Below are 25,864 nucleotides of genomic sequence, written 5' to 3'. Positions count from 1 at the left end.
ATTGAGAATTTATGTTCTAGATTTGGCTAAAGGTGAAAGAAATGGCCTGCATAATCAATTGTTTGAGAAGCTGGCAACTGCCTCCAAACCAGAATTGCGGTGAAGGGCCTACACTTGATTAAAGATTTTGGCTGCTTTTTGGAGTCATTTTAAAGAGTGTGAGATTAGATTTGAAATGTCTTAAGTTATCAGTATTTAAAATAATCTTTCCTTTTCTTTTTCCTTTGTGTCCTGTGTCCCTTGCCGTCTACACACATGTCATCTTTGTTCTCCACCTTTTCCCCGCCTCTCTCTTCCTGTGGGTCTTTCTCTCCACCATCCCTCAGGTGATGCACATGTTCAAGGGCTGCAGGCGTGAGGACACAGCGCCCCACATCTACGCTGTGGCCCAGTCAGCCTATAGGAACCTGCTCACCACGCGGCAGGACCAGTCCATCGTCCTGCTGGGCAAGAGTGGCAGTGGCAAGACCACCAACTGCCAGCACCTGGTCCAGTACCTGGTGTCTATCGCCGGCAGCACCGGCAAGATTTTCTCTGGTTAGTCGTGAAGCAGATGTCAGTGAAGTTTAGTTACCATGAAAAAGGACCATCGCTACAAATTATTCTTTTTTTAAATGGTGTTATTTCACAAGCTTACGTTCTTTTTGTTTCGGTTTCATCCATTGAAATATCACCTGGACCCAAGTGATTTATACGGTAGCAGAGAAAGACCAGACAGATAAGCAAAGTGAAACAGCACACAATCAAAGTGTCAAGGATTTCTTCATGATTACATGCTATTTAATTGATTAAATCCTTGTAAATTATTAGTTTGATCGATCACCCTTTTTAACTTCATTGAATTCATTTGGTACAGGGTTAGCTCAGTCATTGACTGGTTTCTTTATGGCCGTTGGTGGCTTCTATTCGTTTAATTGCTTTGTAAGTGATAACACTAATTGCATAGCGGGTAATTAAGTGAGGAATTAAATTGCTCCATACATTTCCCATGCAGATGCCAGCACTGTAAAAATGTAGGCTTGTTTTCATCCAGTGCAGTGGTCTTCTAGGCTGGTTAGTTAGAGACAGGCCAGGAGAGGACAATTTTGGCTTGGTGTAAGAAGTGCAGTATCTGATGTTTGGGGTATAAAAATTGATTAGCTCTACTTCCTATTCCAAGTTTGAGCTTGCATGTGCGTCGTCCATGTGTGTTTGTGTGTGTGTATGTGATGGATGAGGGTAGCCCCTTAATGACGCCCTGTGGAGTAGTGGGATAATTAGCAGGGCTTATCAAAGCGCCTCAGCTCCTGGCTTGCTGTAATAGACTAATGAGAGCTTCAGCACTTAGCTAGTGGACTGTTAAACAGTAGATATGCTGATCTAAAGAGATGTAGATCTAAAGCTGTTTAAAGCAGTTCCTCATGAATTCATACCTGCAAAAGCCCATGACAACCACGGTGTGATAAATGACCTACAAATGAAACCGAATTTTCTTTGGATGGTGGGGGTAGCGATACAGTATGTGCCTGGTTGAATTTAGGGGGGGGGGTCATTTTTATGAATTGCAAATTGCATTTTATGTTAGTCTTTGGGAGGCTAAATATTGTGTTATTTTGACAATTTTTACTGGGTTAAAAACATCCCCTTACTCCTCCATGCTAAACCTTTTACACATGTTATAACAAATAGGGGGAAAGCACATCCTGAATCAGATTAATTACAGCAGTACTTAAAATGCTTTCTTAAAACCCAACGCCCCTGTGTGTCTGTCTGCTGCCGCAGCGGAGAAGTGGCAGGCTGTCTACACTCTCCTGGAGGCCTTTGGGAATAGTGCCACCTCCATGAACGCCAACGCTAGTCGCTTCTCCCAGATCGTCTCTCTGGACTTTGACCAGGCTGGACAGGTGGCCTCTGCCTCCATCCAGGTATGACCATGCTATCAAACATCCTTTGCTCGCTCGCTTTCACTCACAGACTCTCTCTCTTCCACACTCACTCAGTTTCCCACCCATTCATCTCAGCGAAGTCACAATCACACATTACCCCCTTTACATATTTGAAACTCACAGAAAACCTCATAACAGAGCGTCTCCCTCTGTTAGACCATGCTGCTGGAGAAGCTGAGAGTGACCAAGCGGCCAGAGGCAGAGTCCACCTTTAACGTCTTTTACTACATGATGGCTGGAGCCGACAGCACCCTCAGGTGAGCCTGCACTACCAATGAGGAATACAATGCCGCAAATAGATCCCCTTCCTCCACCTCTACCATCAAAACACTGGTCCGATAGACAGACAGAAGCCTGTGCATTGTGACAAATGGGCTACTGTACAGTATAACTTTAATTGGTTTTGAATATAAGTAGTATGTTCATGTACTGTCAACTAGGGAATGTATAGGCCATGGATGTTGAAATAGCTCTGGAAAATGATGTGTTTAAAGGAAGACTAATGACTAACTTCCCATTTTGTATCAACTGCCCATCGAGTTATAGTTAGAGGGAATTAGCAAGTGTGATTGTCTGAGGCCAGGGTTTGGCCTTGTGCTGTCTTGCTCTTATTTTACACTTGTGGCATAGAGACTGACCTGTCATTTCATGACGTTTCACCATTCCGATGTCTCTCTCAGGACGGAGCTGCACTTTAACCACTTTGCAGAGAACAGCGCATTTGGAATAGTCCCTCAGTCAAAGGTAACTGCTTCCAACAAGGTCACAAGATTGATTTGGGATTTAAAACTGGATTTTCATGGTGTGTACACACAATTTGCTATTGTGCGCATATCGCATGTTAACCTTCAGAATTCTGCCTATGTTGTAGTTATATACGGCCGTGTGTGTGTATGTGTGCACGTGCACGCACGCGTACGTGTTTCCTCTGTTGTTAGTGTCCAAGTTGTGAGTGTGGGCTTTGTCTGTGTGTTTGTGTATGTTAGTCCATCAATCCAGCTGAGTCCTCTGTCTGCTTGTGCCTCCATCACTGGTCCTTTATCGGTGCTGCTATGGACTGATTTATTTGCCTCAGCGCGTAGGTAGCAGGTGGTTTAGCCAGACAGGTTATGTTATGGACCTGTCACATTTAATCTACCAGTGGACTTTGCACACCTGCGGCTTCTCCCCTGTCACTTGAATGAGAGATCACTCATGCTCCTACGTCTACCTGTCCGGATGCTTCTGCTTGGTTTTGTGCTCATTTTGTTTGTGTGAATTTTGTGTGTGCGCGTGAACAACTGTGTAAACATACAGTTGTGTTTTTATGTTAATAGTATGTAACATATCTCTCCCTCCTTCCCTCCCTTCCTCCCTCTCTCCCTCCCTATAGCCTGAAGATAAACAGAAGGCTGCCCAGCAGTTCACCAAGCTGCAGGCAGCCATGAAGGTGCTGGGTATTTCTGCCGAGGAGCAGAAGGCTCTCTGGCTCATTCTGGGGGCCATATATCACCTGGGGGCTGCGGGGGCCACTAAAGGTAACACACACACACACACACTCACAGACTGACCCCAAATATATTAGAAAACTACTGTATACTGTATTTTAGTTGTCCGTGACTAGACTACCAACAAAAGCAGAGCTCCTTCAATTACTATGTTTAATATAAAATGTAAGAACATAGTACTATTTTCATTAGTTTGGATTTGAAAGGTTATCCAGAAAAATCCTTAGATTCCTAGAGATCTCCATTCTCTTTTTGGTTGCATGGTTTTTGTGAAATTTTTTCCTAAATTCATTTCGGTTAAGGAAACAATACTGAGCCGTAACCTGCTGCCGTTGTGAATTGCATCAGCAGCACATCTACAATCACGCAATTAAATATCCAGTTCAAAGAAACAAAACAAGCGTGTGCTGCCAAGTTATTCATCATGGTTGAAAATGCTGTCTTCTCATTTTGTACAAAGAAGGGAACACTTGTGAAGTTGTGTCATTTAGAATAGGGTAGCGTGCCCGAGTGTCAGGACATTATTAGTATTTTTAAAGAAGACAATTTCGACGCCAGCGAATGTTGAAGTTTCACAGTTTGTCATATCACTTCCCCCCGCAGTCACAGACCTAGATGAAGGCGGTAATGATCTTTTTAATCATTTGTCTGCAGATCACCCCATCTCCATGGAAAAGGAGTGTGTGTATGGTTGTGTGGGTCTACATTCAGACTAGTGTGTGTGCGTAAGAGAGAGAGGGTGTGTGTGTGTGGGGTAGGAGGGTAGGAGGGTAGGCATTGCCCGCGGCTGCTTTAAGAGGTTAAATATCGCTAACCTCTAAATGGGGTCAGCAATTTGAAGTTGACATACTTACAGTCACATATTTCGTGTTGTCATGTCTCGTCTATCAGACCCCTTCTGCACAATGGCTGTTTCGCTCCCATCTCTGTTCCATGGTCTGACTCGCTCATTCGCTTACACTGTTCCACTGCTTTGTCTCTCTCACAATATATTTGGGTTAGGGTTAGGGATTTCTCATTGGCATCCTCTATCACTTAACTTCTTGCTGCCTTGCCCATTAAGCCATAGTTCTGTGCGTCATCAGACTGGTTCAAAGATAATGAGACCAGATTTTTGAAAAACTGTTCAGTTCTGCACTTAACAAACGCAAGCACTTGATAATAGCTATGTAAAGAAGACATTCCCAGAAATCTAATTTGGGGGGGAAGTGACTGTGAAACGCACTTTTCTGAGCACATGCTTCCCAGCAGGGGGCAGACTTGACCTTCCACTCTCCAATGCATTTTGTCTGATGAGGAAGGAGAACTAACTGAACTACCGCTTCATTTCACAGATTGAAAGCCCCTTTTCCATAGTTGCTAAAAGGGCACAGGGTTTGGACTGAATCATTTGTTTTAACTATAGTCTGGGATGATATGGACACATTTTCTCCTCAGTGATGGGTGCAAAGGATTAGGCAGAGGGGCTTCTGGTTATCTACTGTTGTGATCTGCCTCTAGTGTTTGTGCTGGGCCTGAACACCCTACACATCCCTAGATAGGAGTAGCCCCCTGTTCTTACTGCATGCTCGGGATTCTTCTCTAAACATGTACTCGGCAAACGTAGCCCTACTGCTTGTGCTTTGCAGAGCATGAATCGTATTTCAACAAATGTATGCTCCTCAGTGATAAATGTCAATTGGAAATACGTGAGTTGTGTTGTTTCTAACTCCCTCTTTCTACTCGCATGTTTGCATGCTGCGCCATTTCAAACACAGAGGCCGACGAAGGTAATGGAAGAAAAAAACCTGAAGCCAATCTTTGTATTTTTTGTCCTGTTTTTTGTTGATTCATCCTCTGTCTATAATGCCTTTATCGTTCTTCCCAGACGTTTCCTTGTCATTAGCATTTTTATTGTTTTCTTTCTTTTCTCTGTCTTCTCTCCCAGTTGAGCTCTTTTGCTTTTGCCTCATGACAATTCCCCTTTTTGTCCTTTCCTTTCCTCCTGCGTGCGATAAAACCAGAGAGAGAGATTTCAAGTTTGGTTATTCCTTTAAAGCTCTCGTGTCTCCACACTTTTACAGTACAAGGCTCAACCAAAATGCCTGTTTGGTTGTCCTATTTTATTATCACCCTTTATATCCCACCCCACCCATCCATTACATCAAAACACAAGAGATTTTTTCCATTGTTTGTCTTAGTGAACTTCCTTTTTGATTGGCTTTGACCCCCGAATGTCACTGCTGATTTGCTGTCTTTGTTTCAGCATGTCCTTTGATTAGAGGTTAGAAGCAGACATATTGTCTCGCTTTGAAAGAGCTCCAGAACTGTGGAGACTACACTACCATCTGTCTCACAGCCTCAAACATGGACTGGCACACAGATTTGCCCAAATAAAGACTAAATAAAAGGAGATGTGGAACTGCTTCTCCAGGACTGCATCTGTCTTTCTAAAAATAAGAACCCACTCAGTTTGATTTGTGTTCATGTTAAATAACATGTCATGAACTTGTCATAGGCTTCTATGACTCAGCCGTCCAGACCTACATAAAATAAATGTTAAGATGATCATGGATTTAATTCACAACATCAGTAGAATCAAGCATGCTATCACCAAGTCAGCAACGAGAGCTGGTAACTTAATGTTGCTGTAATTTTGCATTCTAATTTAAGAAAATAAACTTTGCATGACTTATTTTGTACAACGGAGCAGTGGACCAGCAGCTTTACTCCCTGTGCCCTCTCCTCCCTCAGCTGGCCGGAAGCAGTTTGCTCGTCATGAGTGGGCCCAGAAAGCAGCCTACCTGCTGGGCTGCACCCTGGAAGAGCTGTCCTCTTCCATCTTCAAGCACCAGGCTAAGGGGGCGCTGCAGAGATCCACCTCCTTCCGACAGGGGCCCGACGATGCAGGGAGCGGAGACAGCTCAGGTAGGGAAGGGTTCATGGAAGATGGTCAAGGAATGGGTGAAGTCTAAAAAATAAAATCCTAAAAGCCTGAAAAAAGTTATAGAAATGCGTGCGATTACTTTCAAGTTCACGGCCGCATGATATTATGCTTCATTTTCACAAATTCCTATTGGAGAACAGCAAACCCTGTTATTCCTTGACCTCTGTTTCTCCCTCAGGTCCAAAGATCACAGCTCTAGAGTGCCTCGAGGCCATGGCGTCAGGCCTGTACTCTGAGCTCTTTACACTGGTCATCTCCCTCGTCAACAGGTTAGTCAGCTCGCCTCTCTTCCTCTCTCCCGGTGTCTCCTTCTCACTGTTCATTTCACTCCCACTGCTTTGCCTGCAATAGTCTCTCCCTTCTCTGGCCCCCCTTCGTTTTATCCCTTCCTTCATTCATATCTCATTATCTCTTAACATCCCCTATCTCAACCCATCTTTTTTCTTCTTCTTTCTGATACCATTCTCGGTTGCTCCTTGTAACCTCCCCTCCCCCTCCCCGCCCCCAGAGCTCTCAAATCCAATCAGCACTCCCTGTGCTCTCTGCTCATCGTGGACACGCCGGGCTTCCAGAACCCCCGCATGGCCAAGCGCCAGCGAGGCGCCACCTTTGAGGAGCTGTGCCACAACTATGCCCAGGAGAGGCTGCAGACGCTGTTCCACGAGCGCACCTTTGTCCAGGAGCTGGAGAGATACAAGGAGGTGCAGAGGGCCACACACACTAGCCGACAGCACATGCAGAGAAACAAGCTCCAAGCTTTAGGATGATGTTGATCTTGGAGCTCCTAGACGAGTGCTTCTTCCTCTCTCTGTTTCTTTTTAAACTGACGATAATGACATATCTGTGCAGTAAATCTGTCTGTCTTTGTTAATTTACAAAATTACTATATTTTCACTGTACAGCAAATCAAGATGACAGTGTATAATTTTTATCGTATTGTTCTATTGTGATTAAGAATAACAAAAATAAATTATCCCGAGAACAACCCTCACAGTAAACCTGATCCACTTTACATAACTTTGAGAACTCACGGTAATCATACTGTAGTTAACTAACCCAACCCTCTGTTCCCATCTAGGAGAATATAGAACTTGCATTAGATGACATAGAGTCCAGTACCTCACTGTCTGTAGCTGCTATTGACCAAGCCTCCACCCAAACCCTGGTAAGGAGAAGCTCCAATCTGAGTGTGTGTTTACCTGTGTATGAGTGTGTTTACATCTGAATCGGGTTGCAAGACTGTGACCTCTGCCCCTCGCAATTTTTTCTAATCAGCTTACTCATTGTGACGTAACAGACATTTATTTTTGGATGGACATGAATCAGGGACGCGTAGAACATACTAGGTTGCCTAAAGATGAGTTTAGCATTGATAACACATACTTGAAGAATGACAAAGGTCAGTGTATTCTGTGCATGCTTTGATCAGGGAAGAGCTGTACTCACATTTACATTTAGTCATTAAGCAGACGCTCTTATCCAGAGCGACTAACAGCAGGCACAGGGACATTCCCCCGAGTCAAGTAGGATGAGGTGCCTTGCCCAAGGACACAATGACATTTTGGAATCGAACCGGCAACCTTACCCTATTAATAGCCCGATTCCCTCAGCCATCTGACTCCTTTACTTCACACCATCACAAGTCAATTACAAACCATGTGTTCTATCTCACACTTATTGTCCTCTCAGTATGTTTGTCATTTAGCATATTTCCTATCTGGAGGACAGTTTGACATTACTGTACACGTTCACAACCGGCTATTGAATATCTTCACCCTCAACCCACTTATGAGGCTCTCCTTTAAATTGAGTCAACTCGTGACACAGGCCGACAAATTACTCTTTGTAAGCCGTGTCATGCCTGTTACCTCCTGCCAAGTTACTTAGCTTTTTGATTGGTGTCATTTGTCGTTTTGTTAATTCTGCCAATTCTTGCGTTTTGGAATTCAGCCCACATCAGGGGTATTAATTGCAGTCAAGTTTTGATTCATTTCCCCTTGTTGAGTCAAGAAGCTTTTTTTGAGCTGGGGTTGAGCAAAGCCATCCAATTAAGTTTATTTATGAGATGAGGCTTTTGCATAGCGTGCTCCCGTTTCAGAAATATGTTTCATTGATGTGTATTGGCCCGAGAAAGTGGCATTAACAAGTATTAGATTCAAACTGAATGTGGATGGGGTTGTGTAAGAATTGATTGAACAGGCAAGGATAAATTTAATTTGTCTTGCTGTGCACACGTGTATATGTTACTGTGCTTTTATGTGGCTGTGTGCTGTATGCTCGTGTAAATGTCTAATGTGTGGGTGTATTCAAGCGGGCCACATAGCTTTTAACTCTGCCAAGCCCAAAAAAATCCAACAAACAAAACTAGTGAGTCGTCGGCATGCCGGGAACAGAACCTGCAGAGGTGGATCGATCTTAAAAGAACACCTTACACATCCCAGATGTACTGTGCCAGAGCAGTCAACACAAGTAATAACTTGGGGTCGTTCACCCTTCATCTGCTACTGTGTTTTGGAGACACAGAACGCATTGAGCAGTCTCTTTTGGATTTGAATAAGCAATATCTCTTTGAAAGCTTTTCATTTAAACCTGACATTCAGCAGCACTTAATTAGTTGACTTCTACTGAAAGAAGCAACACAATGCTGAATGTCCTCACTGCTACCTTGGCAAAAGGCCTTTAATATGTAGAAAGTTGTTTGTTGATCAAAACTCTTTATTTAAGTCCTTCCACCCCAAACCGCAAAGTGATTTAAGAGCAACAGGGCCACACTTCCGTTGGTGCTCATTACCCCATTCACTACCTAAGCAGACAGTCTGAGTATATGGTTTAGAAAGGCCAACCTGCCCAGGAGCCAACGTAAATTCTCGCTCGTTAATGAGTAAGCTGAAGGTTAAAAGGGACATTTTTCTCTTTTTATTGCTTCTTAATTCAAAATTGGCCCTGAACAAGTTTTTATTCTAACGGTTACGAAGGTGAAGTAGTCATTTAAGTCAATAATGCCTAGCCTAGTATTGAAGCAGGTGTGCCACTTCAGCCGTTCAACCTTGGTAGACAAGTGCGTATGTTTGATTTGTTTGCGGCTCACCCTGTTTTTGAATGTCTGGCTGCCACTGCCTGTCCTCATAAGTGTGTGTACATGGATGACAAGTACCGTTTGCAAGGCCTCAAAACTGTGTGCGTTTGGGGGTTGATCAGGTGCGGACCCTGGCCCGCACGGATGAGGCGCGGGGGCTGCTCTGGCTGATGGAGGAGGAGGCCGTGCAGCCCGGGGGCACAGAAGACACCCTGCTGGAGAGACTCTTCAGCTACTACGGCCCCACGCCGGGGGACAACACGGGTGAGACAGGAGGCTCAGCGGGCGCCGCCCATACACCGTGCCACCGGCTGCGCCATGGCCCCCCGAGCATAACCCTGAACGTCGACAGGGACGATTTGATCTTCCTGTGTCTTTTTGCAGGACACACTCTGCTGCTGAAAAGCGAGAAGCCGCATCACTTCCTGCTGGGCCACAGCCACGGGACGGACTGGGTGGAGTACGACGCGCAGGGCTGGCTGAACCACGCCAAGCAGAACCCTGCTTCCCAGAACGCTGCCACTCTCCTGCAAGACTCCCAGAAGTAAGACGTTTTAGACTCATTTTCTCGTTTCTCGCTTCTTGTTACTTGCTTTGGACTAACTCTAAGAGTTCTAGGAGTTCTATGTTAGTCTTAGAGTTCTTAGAGTTAGTCTTTGGACTAACTTTTAGAACCTATGTGAAAACAAGAGTTCCAAAGCTGAGCTTTTGACAGTACACTTCTATATTGTATGATTGAGCTTTAGCTCTGTATGGTTCTACTTATTGATTTGGAGGATTCAGGTTCATCAAGATACTTCATTTACAAAATCTTTGTTCTTTGATGAAGGCAGCAGGGAACTAAATTGCCAGAAAACGTCATCATAGTCATGCTGGGCTCTCAGAAATGCAATTTAAGTTTAGCATGACATCAAATTCTTGCATTCTCTTGTACTCTTCTCTGAACGTCTTCCTTCTCTATCTGCCCCCCTCCCACACAAAAGGAAGAACATCAGCGGCCTGTTCGTGGGTCGTGGCGGGGGGGCCACTGTGCTGTCAGGCTCCATCGCGGGGCTGGAGGGGGGCTCCCAGCTGGCACTGCGTCGCGCCACTAGCATGAGGAAGACCTTCACCACGGGCATGGCCGCCGTCAAGAAGAAGAACCTCTGCATTCAGATCAAGTTGCAAGTGGTGAGTGGAAGAGGAGGGAAGGGGGAGTAGGAGACTTACATTTATTCATAATTTTTTTTTTTGCAGACGATTTTATCCAAAACATGGGTAGCCAAAACATGGAGCATACATTGTGAAAAGCAAATAAGTGCCAATGGGAAGAACCCCAAGAGACTTGGGGAAGGAGGGAGTAGCGAGGAGGAAGTGGAGAGGAGGGAAGGAAAGATAGAACGAGGGAGCAAATGGATTGATGGATGGAGGGGAGAAGGGAAGACAAACTGCAGATGACTCGTCAGTTCCAGCATGAAGCCTTATGATTAGTCAGAGAGTTAACTGGACCTTCATATCAGCATGTGCAGGGCCAACAGTAATAATAATGTGTTGGAGTGTGCTTTCCCTTACCCTTTCAATGCTGCTTCCTAGGACGCTCTGATTGACACTGTGCGGCGGTCCAGGGTCCACTTCGTCCACTGCCTGCTCCCCAAGGTGGAGGCGGTGGGGCTGGCCGGCGAGCCCAGGGTGGCCCACGGCGAGAGCTGCGACTCGGGCCTCATGCAGCTGGACGTGGGCCTCCTCCGGGCTCAGCTCCGTGGTTCCAAGCTGCTCGACGCCCTGCGCATCTACAGACAAGGTGAGCGCTACCAATGCTTTCAAAAAACACTTGAAGAACTGGCCATTTTGACCGCCCCGTCAGCAGAGTAATCACCAAGGGAATCGTTCCAAACCTGCATGATGTTTGCTTCTTGGCGTATGTCCGTATGATCTCATTGTAACCCCTGTCTCCTTCTATCAAGGTTACCCTGATCACATGGTCTTCTCAGAGTTTCGCCGGCGCTTCGACGTGCTGGCGCCCCACCTGACCAAGAAGCACGGCCGCAACTACATTGTAATGGACGAGAAGAGGGTGAGTGTCGAGGCATTCCCTTTCCTCAGCATACCTCCTCCCCCCCCCCACACACACGCATAAAACAAGGCATAGGAAAGTGTCCTCCCCCCCCCTCCCCCTCCAAAAGCCGCTGTGGTGTGTAATTAATTATGATTACACGGGCTGGCAGCATACGGCCGCTGTTCTGATTAATTACATGCAGTGAAGAGAGCCCTCCGCCCTCCTCCTCACTCTTTCTCGTCCTGACACTCTCCCTTTCCTCCCATCTTTCCTCTATCTCTTCATCTTCAGTGAATCTGGTTTAGCAGTTTAGGAACAACCCTTGCGTGTAATTAATCAATGTTATGCATATATAATGTAGGCAGCGCACAGTAGACCCTAAATGGGAATAGGTATCACTATGGACAGACCAGTGTGTGCTGTTAAATATGGAGATAAATATTGCCTTGGACACTTAATATTGCACATTTCCTCTCTAACCTTACTCAAGTAATTAATAGATGAAAATCCGACTTGTTCTCTGGGGATGAATAGAGTAATGAAGGGATGAAATAAAAGAGAAAGTGGTAGTTAAATGAAAGTTAGAGGTGAAAGGCAAAAGAGAGGGAGGCGGAAAGGATTTCTTCTCCTACTGTTTCAGCGTGTTCGAAGCGTCTTGTTTTTCTTTTTTTCTTTTGTGTGTGTGTGCTAGGCAAACTTCAAACAAAGCCGCTTCTCTCAGTTGGCAAAGTCCTGTCACTTTCTCTTAGCACAGGAGGTGGCCTTTAAGCCTTCATCCTCCGCTGAGCCTGTTTACCTGCGAGGCCCTGTACACCCGCTGAGAGCCTTTCAGTCTGAACCCCTTAAAATACACTGAGCTGTGTTCTGCTCTGTCCCCTATGAGACACCAGCCTTGCCAGAACTTTTATTTGGTGAAACTTTGAGGTTACCTCAAGTGTATTGATGCATAGTCTACATTTAGATTAAGCTGACCGCAGGGTGGAGGGTAGCTACTAGCTTGAAAGTGTTAAGTTCCGATCGCTGATATACTGTGTGCCTTGGGGTAGCTCTGCTTTCTTTAGCTGTCCTTTTGGATTCTGACATCCCTGGGCTGCAGTAGCTGATGTAAGTGTAGGGCGCCTATTGACGTAGTTGAACTGTTTTGGCCTTGGCGGACCATGCTTGAGAGGGTTGTTCTTTGGAGCATACAGTTTTTGAGTGGTTTACATCTGTATCTTGTTTATTTACCTTCTTTTGTTTTTTTAGGCTGTTGAGGAGCTGTTGGAATCACTGGAACTGGAGAAAAGTAGTTTCCACATGGGCCTTAGCAGAGTGAGTACAACACACACACACCGCAACAGAGAATTGTACCCTATTACTTATGTATAAATGTGTGAGTACTATGAAAAGAAAAAAAGTCATAGTTATTGACTCAAATTTGACTTATCCTCAAATGTTGCCTTATTACAAAAAAAATGCTGGTGAAGACAAGTCGCATGTTTTAAGCTTTTTCAGTTTACGCTCTCTAAATCTCCTTTCCCCAAACGTCATTGTTCGCATTTAGTCAACCAGACACTTTGTTGTCACTTGCTCTGTCTGGGACAGCTGTTTACCCAGCATGCCCCACACACACACACAAAGTCGTATCTGCCACCGCGGCGCTGGCACGTAGCTACTGGTGGCTCCTTGGCAGTCAGGGTTTCTATCTCGACAAAGCCGACAATTAGGCACCTCCCCGAATCCCCTCACACACACACACTCTTTGTTTTCCTCCCTGTCGCCCTGGCGATTGATTTTGGCAGACAACGTCTGGCTTTTGTTTGCGGGCTTTATGTGTAATTGCACCCCGATAACCTTCGATAGACACCAATCATCTTGGCGAGACTCACACCTTTTCAGAATGAAAACAGCAAAACCCAAAGAGAAGGACAAAAGGAGACAGCTAATTACCAAGGAGGGGTGTGTTTTTTTTCCCCCTTCTAAATGTCTTTGAATCTAAGGACACTTGTCATAATAAACAGTGTAGATGTATTTTCAGGGTTACATTGGCATTGAGGCTGGCACAATGTGTGTATCCTCGAGTGTGTGTCTGTGTAAATCTGTATGTGTTCGTTCAGGTCATGTTCATGGGACGGTGGACTGAAACAAAGTGGCAGCCTATTTAGTCCAAGATATTGGAACACTATCCATAGATATGATTGGTCAGCCCATCATTTGCATTGGGATTCATCCTAAGGAGGTTCACCAGTTTCAACCAAAACCCTGTCTCCTGTTATCAACTGTTTTCAGTATCTGTATGACACACCATGGTCACAACTGATACATGAAAATGTCAGCCAATGAAAATGCCCCCTATTGTGAACTTTACTGACCTTAGGAGAAACAAATGGTCCCAATAGATCCCCTGTGTCTCTCTCTCACCCGCACAACCACATTGGCATTCAGAAGGGCACCCCTACTACGGGGGGAATGTGTGCGCCTTTTGTAAGTGGCACAGCCCAAAATTGCCCAGTGGTTGCATCACCAGCATGTCGTGGTCTGTGCTGAGAGAGTGCGAGACAGGGAAAAGAATCTGTTTGCACTGGATTATTGTGCCTTAAGTAAATCGAGAGAATGCTTGACCACAAACAGTTGAGGGTCTGCTGCACATCTGCCTTTGGTGTGAATGTGCAATGTTTGAAAGGCATGTCTGGGTTTAGACGAAAAGTATGAATGCCAAATATTTTCTAAAACATCCATTATTGTTGGACTCCCCACAGAGCTTCCTGAACTGACACAGAAACTTGATTCATAAAATGATATAATACTACTCTCTTATCACTCATATAAGATATCAAACATGAAATATCCGTTAGGGATTCATTATGAGCTAGTATGGGGAAAACAAGAAGAAAATGTTGAGAAAATGAGATATCCCCATTTAGGTGTTGTCATCATGAAATGCAAATACTTCCACCAGTGGGTCTGGTAATAACTTGTGCCGATGGTTAGTCCAAGGTAGTCAGCAGAGACTATGATGGGTAATGTGTTGGCTTTGAAGTGATGAGATATATGAAATACTAAATTCCTCTGAGAAAGCGGACCCATAAAGAAACAATACGTTGAGTTTTGGTGATATAAGAGATCCCTCAGTTGGTCCCTAAGTACAGAAGGTGTTTATGCATAATGTGCTTATGTGTGTGAATGTTAGTGTTGCATACAGTATAACCTCTGTTTGCTCAACACCCGCAGTCTTAACCCAATATTGAAACCTACACTTTGTAAAGCACTGTTCTCCCTGCTGCAATTGTCATGGGTGAAGTCTATTTTTCTTATCTCCGCCACTGGGGATAATAGGTTGTTAAGGGCCCTGGAGTAGTTCGCTAGATCAATGCGGACGCAACGTGATGCAATCGCAGCACAACACCCACGCTCCCTCTCTTGTCTCGACAAGCTGTTAATGAAATTTGAACAAAACACTGTGGAATTATGCACTAGGTTGTTGTTGAAATAAAATAAAGCTTTCACCAACTTTGGGATAAATGGCGCAATAGAGCTTGCCATGAAACTTGCCTTTTTGCCTTGACATTGCTCAGACAGCCTTCTTTTTTTCCTGTTAGTTATTTCAGCGCTGGTAGCTGAATACATACTCGACTCAAGGGAGTTTTAATTAGGATTTTGTGAAGTTAAGCATAGCTCTTGCTACCACTAATAGCATGCTAATGCAATTAGACGGCATTCAAAGTTTCATGAGCTCTCGCCGGAGAAAAACAGTTTGGGAGTCCACCAGCTCTCCAGTCTCCCAGAGTTGATCAGAAAATGGGAATGACTGCAGCCTTCGAGTTAATCCAACTCAATTAAACTCCCCAGCCAATAAACGTCATTAAAATGTGCAGGAAATGGAAGACGTGAGCCAGTTTATAGAAAACCTGTCGAGTGGTTCCATGAGTGCAGTTTTTACTTTTTATTCTCTTCAGGTCAGCAAAAATAGTTGTTTGGGCAAATACAAAAAGGCAAACTCCTTCCGTGTGCCTGCTCTGTTGACAAATGAATTGGTATGCCACAGTACACTCCAGCTGCACAGGCAAGCATTAAACAGCACACTTTTAAGCTCTACACAAACAAGTCTCTCTCACTGTCTTTCTCTTTCCACACTACCAACACACACACACAGTTTGTCTTCTTTCTCCCTCATCTGTCCATTCACTGCAGCCATTCACCCTTTCTCCATCCCACCCCTCTAGGTGTTCCTGAGAGCGGGCACCCTGGCCAAGCTGGAGGAGCAGAGGGATGTCCAGACCAGAAGAAACTTCACCCTCTTCCAGGCCGCCTGCAGAGGATACCTGGCCAGACAGGCCTTCAAGAAGAGAAAGGTAAAAGCTTTCTGGGCTGCTTTGGATTAAAGCCATTATATAAATGGACAAACAAAAAACCTCAACAAACTTAACCCACACAGCTTACTGTTTGTTGTGATGTGATACTGCAGAAGCAATTTCCTGTGCAAAGTGGCAATGGTCTTCCTCTGGTGATATAACATGTTGCAAAAGTGTCTGTGTCGAGCCTTTTAGGCTTTGATCTCGGAACTTTCAAGACCATAAGCTTGAGAGAACACCACAATGGGCTTTTTCTCCCGTTGTGATTGGCTCAATCTGCAGGCATAAAAGGTTGAGGTTATTCTACCTCCAGGGAAATGTTTCAGCACAGGCACACAGTGATTCCCTGTGGAGACCCAAGATGGATGGACCCAGTGTCCTGCTCCTCTACTGAAGGCCTCCACATCTGTCCACCGCTTTAGTGCTCACTAAATCAGAACTTCATCAGAGCACAGCCGCTCAATCAATCCGTCGGGCCCCCTGGCCCTCAGCCCAGGACACATGGCCTTCAGCCGGCTCCTCTTCTGGGACACTCCATTCCCCCTGTGGTCCCCTCCATCACTGCCCTCATCGATTATTGCACCAGAGTGCCTCTTTTATCCCTTGCCCCTGTTTGTGTGCTGTATCCCTATCACTTTTTCGGAGTCATCTTTTTTTGTTGTCCTATTTTTTTTGTTTGGTTTAACCTCTGTTTCTATCGGATACTCGCATTGTCTGTCCTGCTTTTTTGCTTTCTATCTATGTAATCATCTCTGTGTGTGTTTGTTCGCATGGAGGGTAGGGGGCACTGCAAGGGGGTTAAGTAGGTGTGACACAACTTGCGGCCCTGGCCCCTCAAGAGCATGTGACTGGTGAGAGACCATGTCATAATCCCAGCTCATAGTCATGAGGAGGGGGAGAGGGACAGCAGCAGCACACAGTCTGTATGTGTGTGTCTGTGCTAGCGCCCTGGCTCATAATGGACCTTCACACACACCCTGCATGCCCCACCAGTGTGAGCATGACGACCAAGACCATCGCACTTTTCTCTGAGTGACTTCAAACTCACGGTGGGGAACTGTTCAACTCTTTTATTCTGTGATTGTGTGTATGGTGACAGTGATGAGCGTGCTCATGAGAATGAGGTGTGAGTTTGAATGCACACTCAACATGTGAGTTGTTAAGTGTGTGTGTGTGGCGGTTTGTGTTCGGTGAGACTGGGCCTTGAGCGTAGTTTTCCTGTCCCACAACCCTACCTGCTAGTAAAGTGCTTTGCTGTTGTCGTACTTAGCTGCCTGGCAGCCAGCTGAAATTGCTTTTCAAGGACAGTGGAGCTTTGCTTTATTGCCTTGCCACCCTTGATGGGCTGCTGTCCATTCAGTTTGAGCCTTGTCTCTCACTGTAAGTATTACAGCCCCACGTTTGGTTTGGGTTGACTTACCGTAGGTTTGCACCTGCTTTGAATGTGGTTAGCTATTTGTTACACTGTTAATGGATTTTAAGCAAGTGTGGTCTTCTTAGGGCGATTGGAATTCCTTAATGAGCTCTGGCAGGGTGTCAGGATAGATTGCTTGTGCAATGAGGCCTTGGGGGTATCTGGACTTTGTGCTTTAGAGAATAAGTTTAAACTGAAACTCTGAACACTCAACTCTAACATGTCCTTACGGCATAGTAGATACATTGTTTATTGTGTTGTCCAACATGTTTGCTTTGAAAGTAGTAGGTATGTCTGTAAAACATTAATTTTAAGCTGAGACCTAACTGCTGTTCTCAAAAATACACAGCAGAAAAAAATTCACAGTAGAGGACCAAGGACTTTTTTTATAGTGGAATAAAAAGGTTTGAGGAATCATGTCCTGAGGAGAGAAATCCTTAAAACCCTTGTATTTTTGGTTTACTGTAAATTCTTTATTTGGGGTTCCAACTTCCTATTTTCCCATTTTGTGAAAGCAACCTACAGTTTTCAGTGGTATAGCTCTTCTAGTAAAAATGTTCGGACGTGACTGCAAGTGCCCTGTTGACCAAACATCAAAATACAGTGAGTGCCAGACTGTCTTTACCAGTTGAATCTCATTCCAATGCCTCCTCTTTTCCTGATGAAGACCGTGAAAGTGTTGACTGCATTCTCTGAACCACTGACTTCCTTTTGGCCTAAAAAAAAATATATTAGTTTGTTCCTGCCGTGCTCTGTTTGATCGCTCAGGGGGAAGCTCCCCACCCCTTGAAGTCTTTTCCACTGGAGCCAACTCTCACAGGGAGGTGATTTCAAAGAGAGGTGAGAAAAGAGAGAACGAGGGAGGAGAAGAGCGAGACAGTGAGTCAAGAGGAAGAAAAACTATGCCCCACCATTGGGGAATAGACAAATAGAATGGATCCGGCGCTGTTTGAAGCCCTGCAGCATGCCTCTCTCTCTCTCTCTCTCTCTCTCTCTCTCTCTCTCTCTCTCTCTCTCTCTCTCTCTCTCTCTCTCTCTCTCTCTCTCTCTCTCTCTCTCTCTCTCTCTCTCTCTCTCTCTCTCTCTCTCTCTCTCTCTCTCTCTCTCTCTCTCTCTCTCTCTCTCTCTCTCTCTCTCTGTCTCTCTGTCTCTCTGTCTCTCTGTCTCTCTGTCTCTCTCTCTGTCTCTCTCTCTGTCTCTCTCTCTGTCTCTCTCTCTGTATTTTTCTCTCTCTCCCCTTACCCCCACCCCCCTCTCCTCTCCTGTTCCTCACCCTCGTCTATTTGACATTCATGGCAAACTGCAGAGAATGGAGACGCGTGGGGGATTCCGTCCGCCAGTCAGCCGATGGTGTGCCTAATTAAATCGTTGCCCAAAGACTTATTTTCCTCCAACTGGGAACAGGTGTGTGAAAGCTTGCAGTAACTGCTGTGTCTGTGTGCGCATGCATCTTTGGTGAGACCAACATCTGTGTTCAGTCTCAACAAGGACCATGGAGTTGCACAGTCACTCAAAGGGGAAGGGTCAAAAAAGAAATGTCGTATTAATTTGCTCCCAAGACACACACACACACTTTTTTTTTGTTGAGAAATCTAATTTACCCTGAAACCAAGTTCAATTTACAGTACAGATGTGAACAGACCTATTATTATCCTCTCCATGGAGATCCCTGTAAATATTTACTTTTCCACAACAAGCAGCCAAGCGGTGGCAGAAACATAACTGTGTTGTTTTTTATTTCTAAAGAAAACCTTTAAGCAAGACAACTAGGAGAGATGCTTTGAGAATTCAACCCACAGCCAAAAGGTGCCATACATTGTATTCAAAAGCTTCTGACAGCATGACATGGTGTACAAACTCCATGAAATTCAACCGGCAACCTTGTTCAGCCCATGCTAAGCTGTATTTATAGGCTTTACCAGCGTGGCTAATGCAGGGCCGCTGTTCTCAGACATGGCAAACCAGTGGATGTGTCCAATGGTGTCCCTGTAATTGGGTTGCCAGATTACCTGCGGGTATTGGAAAAGCCCATGTTGTAGCAGCATGTAGCTCTCTCTCCTCCTAATGCGTTTCTAACAGGCTTCCTAAGTGGTATTGATGCTGGATTCATCTCTCAGTGGAACTTTCATTCGATGCTGTAATGACATGAGCGGGCACACTTTTTGATTCTCTTAATTCTTGTCCCTCAGAATTGCTGTATTCTGGCACAGAACTGAGAGGGTGAAAATGTAGCCGGGCTTTTCACTTTATTTAACAGATTTGTGCTGCTATTTATCAACCTAACATTTAGGTTAGGACTATTTTTCATTTTACGTAACTAACATCAATTTAAGTCTGCTAAAGTTTCACATTTAGGGGAATCTTAGAATCATGATGATGTGTATTTATATAAAGAGCTTGGAGTCTTAATTCTATAGCAATTTTGTCAAAGAGTTTGCTTTCACAAATTATTGCAAAGTAGTCTTCAAATATCAGTCATTTGTTAATGTGCTATTAGTCCCTCTTAATGTAAATGTGCAGTTTATTGACTCTTGTGATTTGTTATTGTGAGGACATGAGCCATGACAGACGGTGGTATGGTACTTTCCACTTAGCCCATCTCCTTGACTACAACACCAAGTGCCCCTCCTCTGAAGCCTGAAAGGGAAAGGGTGACCCATTCCCCAGAAAGTGTTCCCTTCCCTGGGCCCCTCTGAGTTCTGTATCCCCTCCTTTCTGTAGTCCACTGGTTGTTCTTATGCCTCTTCCCTTACCCTGTGGAGAGGGCTGTGTTTGAGTTAGGTACTGAGCTAGTGACAATTGTTGTTCAGTTGTTCTCTGGAACTGCAGGAACAGTGGTTGGTGGGAGTTCGAGAGAGAGGGCGTTTCTACAGTTCTTACACACACGCACAGCAAACAAACCCAATACTGGAGCTACACACAAGCTGAATACAATTGCATAAACAGACACACATAACACACAAGCACTTGTCATTAACTCGCTTCTTCTTCTTCTCTGGGTTTTCTTCAGATTCAGGACCTGGCCATTCGCTGCATCCAGAAGAACATCCAGAAGAACCGCGGGGTGAAGGGCTGGCCCTGGTGGAAGCTCTTCACAACTGTGCGGCCACTCATTGAGGTGCAGCTCACCGAGGAACAGATCCGTGGCAAGGATGTGAGTATTCGAGAAGTCAACTAATTTTGAGCACCTTTTTTCATGAGCTGTGTCACAGAGGCTCGATAAATCTGTACCGTAACCAACCTAAAACCCTCAAGGAAGAAAAGGACACACACACCACACATATAGTCACAAATACACGCACACACAATCAGTTACAACGACACACACACTCGGTGATAAATATAGTACCTGCATGCACATTATTTACACATTCTTCCCTAAACCTGTGTGAACTTCTTCCACAGGCTGTGCTACCTCAAACTGTTTGGCAAAAGGAAATGCAAACACTCTGTCTCTCTGTCTCACTCCTTCATGAGTCTGTTTCATGATGTCTGTCTTGTCCCCCAGGAGGAGATCCAGTCCCTGAAGGCGAGGCTGGAAAAGGTGGAGAAGGAGAGGAACGAGCTGAGACTCGGCAGCGATCGCCTGGAAGGCAGGGTGAGACAGCGCACACGCACGTGCACACACACACACACAGACACTGTACTGGCAGTCTGCTAACAATTCACCTCTCGCCCCAGTTTTTTTATGGAAATGAAAAGTCAGATTGACATGTTGCACACTGTGAGATTCAAAATCTTCAATTGCACTATGAGTGTTTGAGTTGATTTTGTGTACTTGTGTGTAATGTTAGATCACAGAGTTGTCGTCGGAGCTTGCAGACGAGAGGAACACCGGAGAGTCCGCCTCCCAGCTGCTGGAGTCCGAGACCTCCGAAAGACTGAGACTGGAGAAAGATATGAAGGACCTACAGGTGAGAACACACAGACACACACAGACACGCATAAACACTGTTGATTAGCCTGCTCTAGTTTGCATCTCCCGCTAATCTCAAAGTTTCCCCTGAGTTAACGCGCCAAGCTCATCCTGAACATCTCTCATACACCAGATCAAAGTCCAGTCTTTAAATACCTTTGGCATTCCCATTCTTCACGCTGGGGACAGTGACTTTACAGGGGGACTGAACTGAGATCAGTGGAAATCTTCTTTTTTCCATTCTCTCTTGAAGCGTGTTTGATGCTGGAACTGTCCATGTTTGCCCTGCCAACCAAACCCCATCATAGGATACCAGGTGGACGTCTGATGTATGGTGCTGAACCCCTATGGGGTTGGTGGCTAATGATGTGGTCTCTTTCATGGACACAGAATACTGTGTTAGATACAGTGGAGTCATCTTCTGTATTCCACGGGGGAATACGGAAGTACTTTGATGCATCCCACTTGGCTTATTGAGCACTGGGTTCAGATCCCCGTGAGGTCGATTCCTCTCCTTCCCATTCTTTCCTGTTTTCTGTTTGTTTCCCACTTACTCGGCTTTGGTCAGAGACATTTGTATTCATATAATATCCATATTGTGCTCTGTAATCATTTCCTAGCCCTCAACTAACCATGACTATTGGTTAGCATCAAGCCACTTTCCATTCACAACCTTGACACCACATCAGGTATCACCACATACGGTTCTGCAGGCCAGACTTGGAAGTGATGTTGTCAGCTTCTTCCCCCAACCTTTTAGCTTCATATTTGACATTTTGACACTTTTTTGTGGTGGCACTCCAAATGACTGGAATAGATTTTTCCAATGAGTGCTCCATGCACACTGATGCACCATGCACCCTGATTGTGCTGGACTGGAAGCAAATTGCCCTCACGCTAGGAGGGAGTGTGAGTTTTTATAGTGCCTGTTCCATTTATAAAATGTCAAAATCAATTTATATATATTTGTTCGTCACTTTGTGCTGTTCATTAGCGTGTTCATGTCTCCGTGTAAATATTTGGGGACCTCTCTGTTCATGCATGATTCATGTCATTTGGGTAATGGCCGCCGCAATTCTCTCCTCTCACAGACAAAGTTTGACTCGATGAAGAAGCAGATGGAGTCCATGGAGATGGAGGTAATGGAGGCACGACTCCTCAGAGCCTCTGAGCTGAATGGCGAGTTGGACGAGGATGACACAGGTCAGCAACACACTCACCCACACATCACCATGGTAACAAGCAGCAGATCAATTCAAGAGATGAGTTTCCCTATATCACTTGTCATAAATGTATTTATTCAGAGTTGAAAAGTGCCAACTATCTTTTATAACTGTTGTTCCATTTGAAAATGGGATTCATATCTCTAATAAGCTCAGTTGAATTGTCTAAATGCCCTGTGTTATAGAGATATCTAAACAATACAGAACCACACACACACACACACACACACACACACACACACTGTCAAGACTCGGATCCAACTAGGATCCATTGGCGCATTTCAGTCTCATCAGTGGCAGTATTCCGTTTTTGTGGTCGAACCCAGACTCTGTAACTGCAGGTTTCAAAAAATACATGAAAAAAAATCTAATCAATGACCAGACAAAGGAGCTCTCCAGGAAACAGCTCTCCAGAAATGGATTTCATGAAACGGCTAGAATCCATGACGGAATAAAGTTCAACTTTACATTATGCTCCGTAAACATCCAGTCAGGCAGCAGTAATCATTTAGAAATGTCTGAATGCCAAATATATTTTCAACATGTTTTGTGCGTAAGCATTAGCCACCCCATCTTTCGCACACAATGTGTTGAGGGCAGAGCCAAGGCAGTGGAAAGAGACTTTATAAAGAACAACCTCTTTTTTAAGACTATATAATATTATAACCCATTTAGGCACAATATCAGAACTAAAATAAGCACTGCATCTTTCCAATCAATGCATTTCCAATCAATGTACTTCATATGAAGAATCAGCTGCATGTGCCACTCTGATAGGCGATACCATTTTGCAGCGCATTAGGGTTTAGTCCTCCATTGCTGCATGTCTAGAAAGACGCCATGTATATTTAACACATTACATATAAGAAGGTTGCTTACGAGACAGACTTGCTTGCTAATTGCTCCAGTGTTTTGCCCCTGAGGCTAAGGGCGGTGTGTTTTGGAGTTTGAGGTCCATTCCATCCTGTTTCAGAACCAACACTGAGGAACCATGTGTAATAATCGTTTTTTAGGTTTTGTGGTTCTTAAAGGGAATTACACCATTTCTCAATAGATGGATGTATTGAATTGAACAAAATTACTAGCTGCATGCACTCTGTTCATTTTACTTTTTTTCTGACTTTTTTCTCAGGGGGAGAGTGGAGGTTGAAGTACGAACGGGCCATCAGAGAGATCGAGTTCACCAAGAAGAGACTTCAGCAGGAGTTTGATGACAAACTGGAGGTGGAGCAGCAGAACAAACGACAGCTGGAGAGGAGGGTAAATGTCACATGCTCCTTGTACAAGCCTCTGTAGCAAGTGCTTGTTGACACACACACACATGCCTTATTCTCCTTTCAATTTGTATTTCTTTCAAACATTTCTGTCTTTGTCTGCTTGAGAGGAGGATGGAAAACTCTTTTTGATGGCTTCTCGGACCATTGTCATCAACTGATAATAAAACTTTAGGTTCCCGCAGAGTTCAACCAAGGAAGACATAAAAAAATCCATTGAGCAAAACTTCCTTTTTTATTAAATTTTCCTCCTTTTTCTTTCTCTGTTTCACCTGTCTGAACATTCTGGCAGTCACACTGTCAAACGCCTACACACACTTCCATTTCTCTGAAGTTCCAGAGCAGAAATTGACAGTTTTACCTGCAAACTGCTGGTTGTTGAACAGCACGTTTGACACGTGTAAGATTTTGTAACATTATTTGCACAGGACACAAGACTGCATTCGCATGCTCAAATACACCACAATTATCCTGCATCGTCCTTTGATAAAACTTTTATAGCCCCCTATAATGCCTTGGGAGGACTTTGTGATTAGTTTAACAACCAATCACTTTCAAATAGCTGTATTCAGTCCTGGGCCTTGATCAGCAGAAGTTAGAATCCCTCTAAATGTTGTGTGATGAAAGCATCAGTGCTGATTGAAAATGGCACTGAAATGGTAGGATGTTGTTGGAGTAGCAAAAGGCATTCATAGACCTTGGTTTTGTTAAATGATGCATTATTTTAAAGGCCTAGGCATTCCCTGTAAGGGATTCTCTGAGGAAAAAAAGTGTTGCTCAAACACAATGAAAATGTTGAGGAAGAATTAATTTGACTGTCTCTATGTTGATTTATGTATCAACGTATCTACATTCCCTCCCTCCCCCTCCTTCTCTCTGGCTGTGTCCATGCCTCTGCCCTGCATAGCTAAGTGACCTCCAAGCAGACAACGAGGAAGTGCAGCGGACGGCACAGCAGCTGAAGAAGAAGTGCCAGCGCCTGACGGCAGAACTGCAGGACACCAAGCTGCACCTGGAGGGCCAGCAGAGCCGCAACCACGACCTGGAGAAGAAGCAGAGGAAGTGAGGACGGTTCCTAACACAGTCACTCACACTGCCTCCCCCCCCCCAGAACACACCCCCTACAGACTTTGTCAATAGTCTTATTATTGCAGACTGGGGGGTTTGGCCACGTCTGGGTTGGGTAGAGGCCCTGCTAGCTAAGCCCCTTTAAACTCCTTGGTAAACAAGTGGCCGGTACCTGTCACTGCTATGGGAAGTGTACATCGTGTACGTGCACATTCACTATTTATTCAGGGGAAGACGGATTCAATCCGTGTTTTTATTACTCAAGCATTGGAGGAGCCGTATGTGTACATGTCCATGGTGTGTGCTCCAGGTTTGACTTGGAGCAAAGCCAGTCCCAGGAAGAGGTGCAGAGAGAGAGGACCCAGAGGGAGAAGCTGAGTCGGGAGAAGGACATGCTGATTGGAGAGGCCTTCAGCCTGCGACAGCAACTAGAGGTAAACATAGTGCACCTGTGTGTGTGTGTGTGTGTGTGTGAGTGAATACGCAGTTGTGTGTATCCACATGTGTCTGAATTATAATGTGCCCAGCAAGGACACGGAAACATGTCAAAATCCTGGTTGTTCCAACTGAAAAGCTTGTTGAAGCCTATACACTCCCACGCACCCACCATGCATATACTTATGCATCACCTGTCTTCTAGGACAAGGACCTGGAGATGTGTGCTCAGAACCTGAAGCTGGAACAGCTGGACGCAGAGTTGCAGGACCTGTCCTCTCAGGAGACCAAGGACGAGGCATCACTTTCCAAGGTCAAGAAGCAGCTCCGTGACCTTGAGGCTAAGGTCAAAGACCAGGAGGAAGAGCTGGACGAGCAGGCTGGAACCATCCAGATGCTGGAGCAGGTACACGTTGTCTAGATTAACCAGAAACCACACAAGGGACCAAGGTCACATCCACCCACATAACCTTGTACTGTTTGAAAGCAATGTAATGTTGGATGACAAGAGGGCAGTTGCACAGACATATTACAAATCCGTTTGAGTAGTGCTATTTGCAAAGATAACGGGTATGCTCTACACATGTATAGTCAGCTATATTTTGAACACACTACACAGTACAGTAGAAGATATTCACCTCAGCCTCAACTGTATGTATGGTAGTTTCTCAATATCCAGAATTAGACATGACACAAGAAGAAGCCTGTTCTGATGTGAGCAGCAGTAGAAGGGGAAGGGTCACATTGTAATGGT

At 44.9% G+C, this 25,864-nt stretch overlaps 1 protein-coding gene across 1 annotated transcript in view; it reads left to right on the top strand.

Annotated features, from left to right (window-relative positions):
* Window positions 1–25,864, top strand: part of myo18ab (myosin XVIIIA b) — a 59,781-nt gene that overhangs the window by 14,648 nt on the left and 19,269 nt on the right. Inside the window, 24 exon segments of the mRNA XM_084673815.1 lie at window positions 327–537; window positions 1,762–1,904; window positions 2,082–2,182; window positions 2,606–2,669; window positions 3,298–3,442; window positions 6,146–6,319; window positions 6,517–6,607; window positions 6,847–7,039; window positions 7,417–7,503; window positions 9,537–9,678; window positions 9,799–9,958; window positions 10,398–10,584; window positions 10,987–11,194; window positions 11,358–11,467; window positions 12,695–12,760; window positions 15,652–15,780; window positions 20,205–20,348; window positions 20,703–20,792; window positions 20,989–21,108; window positions 22,202–22,313; window positions 23,466–23,593; window positions 24,515–24,669; window positions 24,986–25,109; window positions 25,316–25,516. Coding sequence (XP_084529941.1) covers window positions 327–537; window positions 1,762–1,904; window positions 2,082–2,182; window positions 2,606–2,669; window positions 3,298–3,442; window positions 6,146–6,319; window positions 6,517–6,607; window positions 6,847–7,039; window positions 7,417–7,503; window positions 9,537–9,678; window positions 9,799–9,958; window positions 10,398–10,584; window positions 10,987–11,194; window positions 11,358–11,467; window positions 12,695–12,760; window positions 15,652–15,780; window positions 20,205–20,348; window positions 20,703–20,792; window positions 20,989–21,108; window positions 22,202–22,313; window positions 23,466–23,593; window positions 24,515–24,669; window positions 24,986–25,109; window positions 25,316–25,516 — 3,285 coding nt within the window.

The sequence above is a fragment of the Hypomesus nipponensis genome, chromosome 15 (assembly GCF_054491055.1).
Source record: "Hypomesus nipponensis isolate SF chromosome 15, ASM5449105v1, whole genome shotgun sequence".
Lineage (NCBI taxonomy): Eukaryota > Metazoa > Chordata > Actinopteri > Osmeriformes > Osmeridae > Hypomesus > Hypomesus nipponensis.
Note: the sequence above shows the minus strand (reverse complement) of the source record. Positions and strands in the feature narration are given on the sequence as shown.